We start from the raw sequence: 12,669 nt of genomic DNA on the forward strand, positions 1-12,669 counted from the left end.
GGTGCCAGATACCACAGCACACCTTCAAAGGTCTTGCAGTGTCAATGCCTCGACAGGTCAGAGCAGTTTTGGCAGCACAAGTGGGACGTACACAATATTAGGCAGGTGGTTTTATTGGTTATTTTGATCGGTGTATGTAATTAATGCCATGCCTACCTATACCTAACTCTAATATTAACACTAATAACCTACAGGACATATTTTGCAGACGTTTTACAAATAAATGCTGTAAAAAAAAATCCACTATTTTTGTTAGGACTGTGATTGTGAGGACATTTGGTGCTTCACAAAGGGCTAAATACTTCACACTCCCCCCCACCCCCACCCCCAAACACACACACACACACACACACACGGTTGTTTTCACTGCTTGCCTCCCTCTTGCTTTCCATCAACGCAGAGGCGGAAAGTTAATTAACTACCTGTAGGAGTGGCGTGGCCCAGTGACAGGCACAGGGGCGAGTGAGTCCTACTGCACACAGTGTTACAGTGATGAAGTAGTGCTGCTTTCTCCACTCAGCCGCTCATCACCGGGCCGCCAAGCACAAGCCGCCCACCCATACTCACCCGCTCGTATATCAAACCACCCCGATGCTTGCCAAGAGCCTGGCAACAAGCCAGACTTGATATGAAACTTACACCAAGTCGTTAAAGAGATCCGGGAGGAAGAGATGGGGACTTTTCTGAATTAACTTTCCCAATTGAATCCAAATGAATGTGGGTGAGCTTTTGGGGATGAGTACACTGAGGAAGGTTTCAATGGCAATAATACATTTAACACACATTAACAGCTGGTCTTCTTATTCTAGAACAATTTCAAATGGTACAGTCATCTGAAATACTTTGTCTTCTTCTACAATGCTGAAAATGATGACTGGATGTTTGTTCAATTATTTTGTGAGCTGCATATACAGCTCTCACTCAGTGCGTGTGTGCGTTGGGAAGACCAAAGAGCGAGCTTGAAAAGACGTTCACACAAGAATGTACATTCACTGAGCATTTTATTAGGAACACTATACTAATACTGGGTAGGGACTCCTTTCGCTCTCAACACAGCCTCAATTTCTTGTGGCATGGATTCCACGAGATATTGGAAACATTCCTTTGAGATTCTGGTCCATGTTGACATGATTGCATCATGCAATTCCTGCAGATTTTTCCAGGTGCACTTTCATGCTGCGAATCTCCCATTCTACCACATCCCGGTGTTCTCTTGGACTTGGATGTATTTACTTTGTGACATGGTGCATTATCATGCTGGAAGGAGGCATTAGAAAATGGGTAAATTGTGGCAATGAAGGACTGCATATGCTCAGCAACAATACTCAAATAGGCTGTGGCATTCCAGCAATGATTGATTGGTATTAACGGGACCAAATCATCCCCACGCCATCACACTACCACCACCATGTTTGACTGTTGGTATGATGTTCTTATTGTGGATTCCTGTGTTAGCTTTACACCAGATGTATCGGGACCCATGTCTTCCAAAAAAATCTTTCACTTTCGTCTCATCAAGGTGGGTTTTTTGCCAAATGTGAGGTGATCCTTTTTGTTTTTTTTCCCCATGGATATTTATTCAATATGATTTATTCAATAACCTTCTTGTCTTCTACAATTTCATTTATTGGGGCGTGACGTACTGCTTGTTGAGACCTTCAAGCCTATTTCATATTGCTTGAAAGTTTCTATTTAAGTGATGTTTAGATTCAACAGGCTGATGGCAATCAAACCCAGGTGTGTCTCATCTAATTTAACCCAATTATCAATTAAATTTGGCTAATTGATTGAATGAGTAACTAAGGGAGCAATTACTTTTTCACACAAGGCCATATGGTGTTGGATAACTTTTTCTTTCCATAAAAATGATCATTTCCTCAAGTTGTCTAAGTAATTTAAATATTAAACTTTGTTTGAACATCTGAAACAATTAAGTGTGACAAACATGCAAAAAAAAAAAAAAAAAAGCAGCAATCAGGAAGGGGGCAAATATTTTTACAGCACTGTATAGAGTCATGGAGAGACTAAGTCATCACTTATTCAGACAATCTGTTTTCATTAGAATATATATATTTTTAAATCGACATTTCCATCACAGCCAACAAGCTTTTCATTCATTCTTTCATCTTCAGTAACCACTTTATCTGGATGGATTCAGAGCTTATCCTGTAAACACTGAGTGTGAGGCAGGAAAACACCCTGGATGGGATTTTTGATGTGCAGGATTTACTGTATAAATGTACAGTGAGGTAACAGGCCATGATACAGTATGTATGTATGTATAAGAGAGCAATAAATATCATGTATTTCTGAGGCAATGAATCATAGTGGCTTTCATTTAGTACACACTCTACCTTGAGAATGAGGTCTCTGAAATCTCTAAAAGTGCATATTTGCTAATGATCTCCAAGAATTTATTTCAAGTCCAAATGCCGCTATTGATCGTGTGGCCTGTGAGTGAAATACTGATAAATGGTTGCTCTAATTAAGAAGTGCTCATTAAAGTCTGCATGTTGCAAAGTTTATGCTAATGCAAAACAAGGATGGATGCCTATACTAGCAAAATCCTTTACCTTAAATACATGCCTTGCTTTAGTCAAGATGTTTGTCATTGTCTTACCAAAGAACAAATATTATCAATAAGCATCAGAAAGAAACACTGTTTTGAGAATTTCAGCTGTCTTCTGAAACAGTAGTTGTGTCCATCTTGTCAATTGCTATTTCTGTGGAAGTCATTAACAGTCTACAACTTATCAACGACAGGTGCTAACGTGGCCCTCTGGGTAGTCTAGGCATCCATGCTTTCTTCCAAACACTGCCCGCATTCATCTAGATGTTTATCTATCTATACATTGTACCCTCAGTAATGAAGGTTCTATTAGACATGCTGATATGATCAACATACAGATAGCATTCAGTCATCTGTCCAATAGCCTCTTCTACAAGCATTCCTGTTTCCTTCATCCCTGACTTTATCCTCCTCACAGCTCAATCAAATCCCTTCAGTGAGAAACAGGGATTGCAATCTCTAAAGCCTCTGAAGATTAAGTCCACAGCCCCAGGGACTCACGATCACTGTTTGTACTCATGCTCAAAGCCTGCCATAACTGCCACTTCCTGCGGTCAACAGTAGTTAGCATGCACGGAAAGCCGGAAGCTTTACTGTAATCAGTAGAATTAGCAGACTGGATGTTGTAAGTAAGGAATAAGACACAACAAACCGTGCTGTTATATAAAATATTTCAAAAATAACACAGTCCAAAGTGTCCTTTTATCCCTTACGGTATAGCAGATGTTCCCTCACCAGCCTCTCCTGTATTCTCTCTCTTGAAGTTAGTAAGACAAGAAAAAAAAAAAGTGACTGGAAACCGAAAAGGACAAACTCCTCTCTGCTGAAGACTCTACTGTGGCAGAAAACTTACTTAGCATTATATTACTGATATCTGAGACTGAGAAAATTCCAAAATTTCCTTCCTAAATGTTACGTCTCCTAATAGAAAACTTCACTGTACCAATGATTAAACATTTCTCTGTGTTAAACAACCATCACAAAAATAAAATCTGTTTATGAGCCTTAGATTATGTGAAAATCAGCAGTAATTCTCTCTTGATCAATTTTCACAAATGTTGCTTTGTTACAGACATTATACACTTCTGCATATTACAGCATATTACAGTTATAACCGTAAATATACACACACTGCTGATAATCTAACAGTCTAACTGCTGAAATGGCAAAGCAGTGGGCAATGTAAACATTTTTAAACGGAATGTATCATAAAAGAAGACTACATAAAAAAAAAGATTACATAAAACCATAAAAGTATAAGCTTATGGTAAAAATAAAATGTAAAAAAAAAAAATAAAAACTCATAAAATGGGTTACATAATGTTAGCTAAAAATAACAAGACAGATTCCTGAAGCTAGTTTAGTTACAACATGTTAAACAGTCTACTTGACAAACCAACTCAATGACAAATACAACTACACATCCAATCTTAAAAGTAATATTATTGAACTTCACATGCACTACCAAATATTGAGAACATTAGTCCAACACTGTCATTTAATATATTTTCTTGAACATCCGTCCAACGGATTATTATCTTTCAGTTAAAGAGAAAGAAAATGCAAATCAGTTAAGTATTGTAGTATTACAAAACACAAAAGATGTTGATCTAATTAAAGTAAAAAGCCTGACATAACCGGTCAGAACACCACATACAGTTTAGATAATGCACACACACTGCACAATATAGCATCAGTACTGTCTTTACAGTGCTTCCAGTTAGAAATCACACAAGACTGTCCACATGATGTAAAAGAAACTGTGGTCCATCAGAGCAGGCCACCTTCTTCACTGCTCCATGGTCCAGCTCTGATGCTCACGTGAACATTGTAGGTGCTTTCGGTGGTGGACAGGGGACAGCATGGGCACTCTGAATGGTCTACGGCTATGCAGCCCCATATGCAGCAAGCTGTGTTGCACTGTGTGTTCTGACACCTTTCTATCATAGCCAGCATGAGCTTTTTCAGCTATTTGTTCTATAGTAGCTATTCTATGGGATCGGACCAGACGGGCTAGCTTTCGCTCCCCACATGAATCAGTGAGCCTTGGGTGCGCATGAGCCTATCGCTGGTTTACTGGTTGTCCCTCCCTGGACTACTTTTGGTAGGTACTAACCACTGCATACCGGGAAAATCCCACAAGGCCTGCCGTTTTAAAGATGCTCTGACCCAGTCATCTAGCCATCACAATTTGGCCGTTGTCAAAGTCTCTCTAATCCTTACGCTTGGCCATTTTTCCTGTTTCCAACATGACTGGTCACTTGCTGCCTAATATATCTCAACCCTTGACAGGTGCTATTGTAATGAGATAATCAATATTATTCACTTCACCCGTAAGTGGTCATAATGTTATGGCTGATCGGTGTATATGGCTTACAGGGATTACAAGAAAGTTACAAGTCTCTCAACTCCCTTTGTTAACTGGGCTAGCAGACCCTCAGTTTGCCCCATAAAAGTAGAAAACACTAGCTACACCTCAATTCCAATTCCTCAAGAAACATATCAGCACCCGTCATTGTATAATCTACTCTGACCCTGTCCTTGCACACAGTGCCTATGGGCGGGTGGGGGGCTTAGAGAAACATTTTGATCCCAGGAACTGCACGTCAATTCCAGTCTCATGTGAGCAAACCAATTACCATGTGTGGTGTAAAATGAGCATTACTGGCTACCACATGTTCATTATTTCCCAGTTTCTGCAGCATTAGCATTCATTTTATTACCAGCCCTGTAGGAATACCATAAAGTTCATCCCTGTTTCAGCTTTTACAGCAGATTTTTAAAAAAATATTTTGTCCTCATTCCAGCTGATATCTTTGGAAATCCACTGTCCGCATGCTAGTGCAGCTGTCTATAGCAGAGTGTCATTAGTTCCCCCTTGTGGAAAATCTTCAGCCTGCTAAAAGTGAGTGAGTTACGGGACAGTTCCATGATAAAATGGGAAATAGACAGCCCCATCAGCAGGGCAACACAGTGGAAAGCATGCAGGGCCCAGAGTACAGCACAGATCAGTTATTGCCTATACACACAGACACAGCTGTCTCATGAAAACAAGAAATGTTGAGGGATAAGTGCAGTGCCTACTAAAATAAGCTGGAACGTAGAACAGTTTACACATGCAGCATCTGTATGTCAACAGTGAACAGAAGCAAATAGTAAACCTTTCCATTTACCCAAAAGATGCTGACTTCCATTTGCGACAGGGGTAACTTCTTCGACAGAGAGGAGTAATATAGGCGCCTTGGTTATCTGTGACTTCAGGGGGTAAAGAAGTGTGTCGTCTTTGAAGAAAAAACAAAGAAAGAGAAGACATTTTCAGATTTTTTTTTTTTTGCATGCTCACATTTCATACAAAAAGTCTACCATCCATTTGATTTAAAGAATGGATGGCAGAAATGGGAGGCACTGAACATGATGATGATGGCAACATGGATTTCAGAGACCGCAGTGAGATTTCATCTCCGATGTGATATAATGCTGCACAATAGACATAAAATGCTTTTGAGCTTCAAATCATCCGCAAATTGCAAAGGCACACTTCTTTAACTTGAGAGAATATGCATTAGAACAAGTGCTGACTGTCACATTACTGAGCTTAGAATCAATCATTACTTTCAGCTTGCACACTTGGCATCTCAAGGACTGCAAATCAAGGCTGGGACCTTTGGAATGCGCATAATCATAATTGGCTGAAGCAGCTCTCATCTTCCTGCCTGCTCAAAGAGTAGGAGATAAAAGGAAGGGGAGAGGGAGCAGATACACATGGATGGAAGCAGTACATGCACAGATAAGAGTGGATTTTGATGAGCAGACATGTGGAAGTGTGGGGTGGAAAAGAACAGGTGACAGATGGAAGTGGGTCAAGCAGTCGCTGAGAGTCCCAAGGGTAACGAGAAGATGACTAAAACTAGACAACTCCCCTGTGCTGCTTTGACATGCCAGAAAAAAAAGCTGGTGCCAAAGTGAACAAATTAGTTGTCTGAGCATCCTGCTATAGTGACATCCTGCCTAGAGAGCTAACAATTATTTAAAATCACTACCACTAGTTTCTGGATCGTCATTCAGTGCACATGTGTGCACAGTCATAAAATAAACCAGGACTATCTCACATCACTTATATAAAAGCATCGCATATATCTCCCCATCATGCTATCTTCAACTGAGGACTGTAACTGCAAGCCTAATCTAAAGTTTTTAAAGTATTCTGGGTTTTCAGTGAAGCACTGAGTTTTAGCCATGTACTGAGAGCAAAACATACATAATCACACATTCAGCTTCAACATCATATTTGTCTACAAATCAGACATACAAAAATTAACACCACTATCGCACATCAGTGAGGCCCACTATCTATTTTTGCTTTTCAACATCCCAGTATTTGCTTTTACTACAGCTTAAAGAAACCCTGGGTCTGTAATGGTGATGTGTTTTTAGCAAATCACTTGATTCTAAGTCGTTTAGGTAAATGCTCTGAGATGACTCATATCCAAAGAGCCATTAAAAAAATACACTATTACTATCCTTCTTCTTCTTCTAGACATTGTGATGGTGCCAAAAATTAATCAATATTCTGTATTGACATTCTTTTACCATTGTAAATCACCTACAAAGTAACTGACATGGTGAGATCAGATTTGTTTTCCACATCATATCAATTTGAAGGTAGTTCTAGCAAGAATGGTAAGACGTGTTTGACTCTTCTGTGTGTAATCATCCCCAAATTCAGACCACATCTGTTGCAGGACCTTCACATAGTGTCTATCCATTCAATCCACACCTGACATTCTGCACATGCAAGGTTGCTGTGATCATGGTTTTTAATGCCAAATGGGGCTAGTCTTGGAAGGCTGTGGGTAGAAAAGCAAGTCCACAGGTGGGCGGCTTTTTTGGGCTATTTTAAGAATAGTCCCTGGCCAATAATCAGAATTAAATCTTATTCCACTTAAACACTGCCTATGGCAAACAAAGGGAAAGTGTAAGTACAGACAGTGTATCTATGATACAACAGAAATTGTCCTGTATACGATATTTGTAAAGATTGGAAAAGAGGATTATGGAGTGGACATACCAGGCAATGATAAAAAAAAAGGTCTATTGCAGATGCTGCAAATCAGACATGTGTTCATCATGGTGAACTTGTTTCCAACTCAAAGACTTTTTAAGATTGGGCTGGAAAATTTTGAGACCTGGCAACCCTGCACACACATTACCATCACAACAGCTGGAAGAGCTGAAGTTGGGCCAGTTGTAATTACAACAAATCTCAATAAACACATAACACGAGATGACAGAGCAATGAACAAACAGCATCTTTTTTTCTGATTACCCACAAATATCAGTCCTGTACAAAATCTTTTCTATGCAACTACATGTTGCATCCTTAAATCTTTGTAGATTTTGTTTTTCGGTAAAGCTTACAGGGTGTAGAAAGCGATAGTGTGATTTCAAAGGATTTCTATGGAGTTTATGCATTGCCACGTACAGTCAGGTCCATAAGTATTTGGACAGTGACACAATTTTCATAATTTTGTCTCTATAAACTACCACAGTGGATTTGAAATGAAGCAATCAAGATGTACTTGAAGCCTTAATTCAAGGGGCTTAACAAAAATATTGCATTAACCACTTAAGAATTACATTTTTTGCAGAGGTCCTCCAAAGGCACAAAAGTAATTGAAAAATTAACAATCATAAATATTAGGAATAGTTTTAATAGTTGGATGCAAATCTTTTGCAGTCAATGACTGCCTGAAGTTTGGAACCCATGGACATCGCCAAATGAGTTTCCTCCCTTGAGATGCTTTACTGCAGCTGCCTTCAGTTGCTGCTAGTTTGTGAGTCTTTCTCCTGCCAGTAGTGCATATGGAAATGCACCTGAATCGAGTCCGGTGGGGACTGACTGAGGGCTTGATCCGAGGTGCTCTTTAAAATTACGTTGTATACACTTAGTATGTACTGTAGTTCTAGCTATTCAGTATTGTCCGAGCCGAACCAAACCTACACTAGGTAACAACAGGTTCTTCTAGAAGATAGAACTTTTTATAACAAGGTTACAAGTTGCAAGTAAGTTATGAGTGTGACAGCATCTTTCTCTATCCACAAAGCTTTAACATTAGCATACACTGCCAATGAATTTGCTTGTATAATTGTCCTTGCAAAGGGAGTGAACAAATATGAGGGAAAATGTTTGACCAACCGACTGGCTCTGTCATTTTTCTCTACTTTTTTATTGCATAAATTGTCATTGTATTACATCATATATTTTTGATTTTGATATATTTTATATTTTTTTTATATTTGATATAATTTTAATATTATTGCTAATTAATATGATTTAATTTTCATAATAGAATAAAAGACTGAAAATTTTACATTTGAGTTTTCATTAAAAAAAAATCAACACTTGTATATAGTGTAGCATACTAGGGAAGTAAACATCTGGATAGATGGATAGGAATCTAAGATTCTAATTCAATCAAAATTAAGTGGAAACACAACAAGCAAATTAATACTAATGCTAACAGTATTTCTCACTGGAAATATGTATCATCTTGCTGGTTTTACATTTATTTAAAATAGATTTTTATAACAAATGCAATGCAAAGTATAATGTTGTTTTGTTGATCAGAAGCTAGTGTACTGTAAGTGACAGATATATGGGTAAAGGCCAATATCTTTGGCCTGTTAAAAAACTGGCCCATTTGGATGTTAAAGGACTCGGCTCTTATTGGTGAGCTGAGCCAATTGTTCAGACTCAATGAACTGAGCCAGGATTCCCATCATCAGGATGTAAAATTAAATTTCATGTTATTATCAGTTCCTGAAAGGCTGTACATAAAACCAGAGCAATGTCAAAGAGGGAGTTGTAAAAAGTTATAACGCACCATTGTGGCATCTGGATCTTAATCCAAATGGTGTAAAAACCAATGATTAAATATGATGAAATGAATAAGAAAACACAAGGCATAGACCAAATTAAACTTTAGGTTACAAGATTTCATCATGACTACAATGCTCAGTTTGCTCATCAGTCTATTGCAGCAACTTTTATTAAATAATAAAATTCCCTTTGTTGAGAACACTGTATTCTCATATTTACTCTAAATCTCCCTCTAATGAATCAACACCTCACATTGCAAGACCAAATGATCAAAACCCCAGTGTGCAATCCTCCTTTCTATTCTTGCTTATTGAATTATTCATAAGCAAATGCTAATGCAAATGCTATTCCTATTCACTAGGAAAGTATCCAGCACTTTGTGGTATGAATTATTTAAAAATTTATTTGTAGTTTAAAACTATTTCAAGCTTTGGAATTGTGGTGACTTTGCATATAATAAGCTAATATGCCCTACTTGGTAATTGGCATTATGCACCATATACAGAAATTTGGAAATTGGTTTACAGAGCAGCAAAAAGTACCCTGGGCAAGTACAAGCAGTGCCTGTTTAAAAAAAAATCCTGCTACTCACTGATAACCCCACCATACAATGAGGTTTAGTCTTCCTGAACATGGACTCTGGCTGCCATAAACCTCCTGTTATCCTCACAAAGCACATTCCAGTTACATAACATCTGTAACCAAACCATCTCACTCTCAACAAAGTCTAAAAGGTTGGCAAGCACCAAAAAAACATCAAACAAACACCAAGATTAGTTACTTCAGGACTAATTGAACCTAAAACTGGTTACATAAACTCCTGAAAAGGAAACTGAAATGCCAAAATAAATAAATAAAGCCTTGCTACACTTAAACAGCGCAATCGTGGAAGGCCAAGTACTTAAAAAAAAAAAACTGATTAAACAAACAGAGCCTGATAAAAGGATAGCCAGCTTTGCTAACACACAGCCTTTACTGCAACAGGATGATTACTCTTTCCCTCTTCTTTTAACTGTCCAATCTGCCACAGGTGATGCAAGTCCACCTTGGAAGGCAGTTCGATAGGGCTGAATGACCCGGAGAGCAGCAGCTAAATTCTCATTACTTGTGGGCCTCTGCTTCCACCACCCTGCACTGATTTATGGAACCTTTGTAGCAATAGTATCCCATAGCTCAGGAAGAAAAAGTGGCCTCTAAATAATAACTATAACACCTGAAAGAAAAACAAAAAACCTGTCATTATTTTCTGCAGCGGCATTCAGTCTTATTGATCACATGGTGCTTGGGCTCGTGGCTTAGTTCTCATTTCTGGCTTGCACCCACGCATCAATATAATTCCCCTCCAGTTACACTTTCACACTGAGGAAAATTTCTAGCAGACTTCAGTCCATTAAAATCAGAGCTGTGTTCACTTCTTCCAAACCATGTTCTCATTATGGCCCATCAACGCATCAACAACAGTGTAAGAAGCCAAAGAAGTTGGTTAATGCATCCTGAGCATTATTCAGCTTCATCCTGCACTCAGGGAGCTGAGATGCTCCATTCCAGAGCACATCAGCTGTCCATCACTGTGCTGGGAGCAGCTTTTGTACAGCAGATAAGAATCACCATACACATGCACAGAAAGCCTGGTGCCCTGCAGATCCTCAAACAAAAACTAAGAAGCTGGCACAAGGCAGAGAAAGAAAAAAAAAGCAAGATCTGCATAGTATAAGTAGAAAAACCCTTACAAAACTAAAAATGGTCAGGAAAAAGCCATCCATGCCAGTCACTTATTTACACTTGATTAGCTACTGAAAAAAGATTTGTTATAGAAGTCAAAGTAGGCAAAATATGTAATATCTCCTTGAGCAGGACTCAAAGACCATTGTAAGTCTTTTCTAAGACATTTAAAATTATCTATAGTTGTAAAAAAAAAAAAAAAATTCAGATGATACCTTAGAAAAACTGCAATTCTTTTCTGTGAATAAACTGGATGCCTTCTTGTGTGCATGGGCTACATAGTAATGTATGATGCAGTGGTGTAGTATAAAGTTAGATAAGATCTGTACCAGGAAAGAGTTGTTGCCTTAACCCCCCCCCCGCCCCCAATTTTTCTAGTCTCTCTTGAAGAATATTTTGATCTATAGTGTCAAAATCTGCACTGAGATGAAGTAATACAAGTAACACAACCCTGATAAGAGGCCAGTAGCAGGTCATTTACTACTTTAACCAGTGCTGTTTCTGTACTGTTATGAGGTCCAAAGATTTATATTGGTCTATAATTTGACGATTCACATGGGCCAGGTTAGGTTCCTTAACTGTGAGGTTGCAAGATTTAGGTGGATATCCAATGCTGAAAAAAAAAAAAATTCATACAGTCATCTTTACTACATACTGTTGGTATTTGTGCTTCACTGTCGGCCTTATTTGTAGTTAGCTTTGCTACTGTACTAAATATTATAATTTGTACAGAGTTCAATTCAACAATGGATGTTCTGTCACCATAAATTGCCAGCTTTCAGTAAAAACAGAGGAGAATTATTGCAGAAGATAATAGTTTTTTCCTTACTCTGTGTGTTTGGACCATTTAAGATGTCATCTAGTTTCAAGAGAGTTTATTTTATTTATTTATTTTTTTTTTACCAGTTTGTACCATTATATTCTGTTGTGTTAGGTGTTACAGAAACAATATTTGTATCATAGTATTACATCCAATAATTATAGTAATATTAGTCTTGTAATTGTCTGCATATCTGAGCATCTGCTTTGAGACATGACAATAATTAAACTAAAACTATGCCAATAAATATATAATTCGGTTAATGAATGTTAATGAGCCCCTCTTTACCCTGTGAGACTGGAATGACAGTCTCTGTTCAGTCTACAAATCCCTGAAGGGGAGCTTATTTATATAAACCATTAATTACTGAATTATAATGATGTTAAATAAGTAATGTTAATTATAATTGCTTGAAAAATGGCAACTTACAACAGTAATTTTATTTATTGCGTAATTGCATAAATAAAAATGTAGTTTGATAGTCTTTATGATACTGAAGGCTAGACAAAGCAAAGAACTGTCAGGTCAAAAATGAAAGAGAAAGAAATTTACAACGGAAAGAAGAACAGAATAGTGTCTGAGGGGCAGTTTAGTTCAATCAGGAGACACTGCCATTTGCTGTATATCTGTGCTGTCGCAGTGAAGGTTCAAATGAGAAACTTGTGTTATCATGTTTGC

At 38.1% G+C, this 12,669-nt stretch overlaps 1 protein-coding gene across 6 annotated transcripts in view; it reads right to left on the minus strand.

Moving 5' to 3' along the window:
• Positions 1–12,669, minus strand: part of iqsec1b (IQ motif and Sec7 domain ArfGEF 1b) — a 182,991-nt gene that overhangs the window by 106,461 nt on the left and 63,861 nt on the right. For 4 of the 6 annotated variants that reach the window (XM_026932598.3, XM_026932597.3, XM_026932606.3 and 1 more), the window contains one exon: positions 5,743–5,850. The exons of the other annotated variants lie outside the window; for them this stretch is intronic. In XM_026932598.3, the coding sequence (XP_026788399.3) occupies positions 5,743–5,850 (108 nt within the window). The remainder of the gene's footprint in view (positions 1–5,742; positions 5,851–12,669) is intronic. 6 annotated transcript variants of the gene reach the window in all.

Source organism: Pangasianodon hypophthalmus, chromosome 20, assembly GCF_027358585.1.
Source record: "Pangasianodon hypophthalmus isolate fPanHyp1 chromosome 20, fPanHyp1.pri, whole genome shotgun sequence".
Taxonomy (NCBI): Eukaryota; Metazoa; Chordata; class Actinopteri; order Siluriformes; family Pangasiidae; genus Pangasianodon; species Pangasianodon hypophthalmus.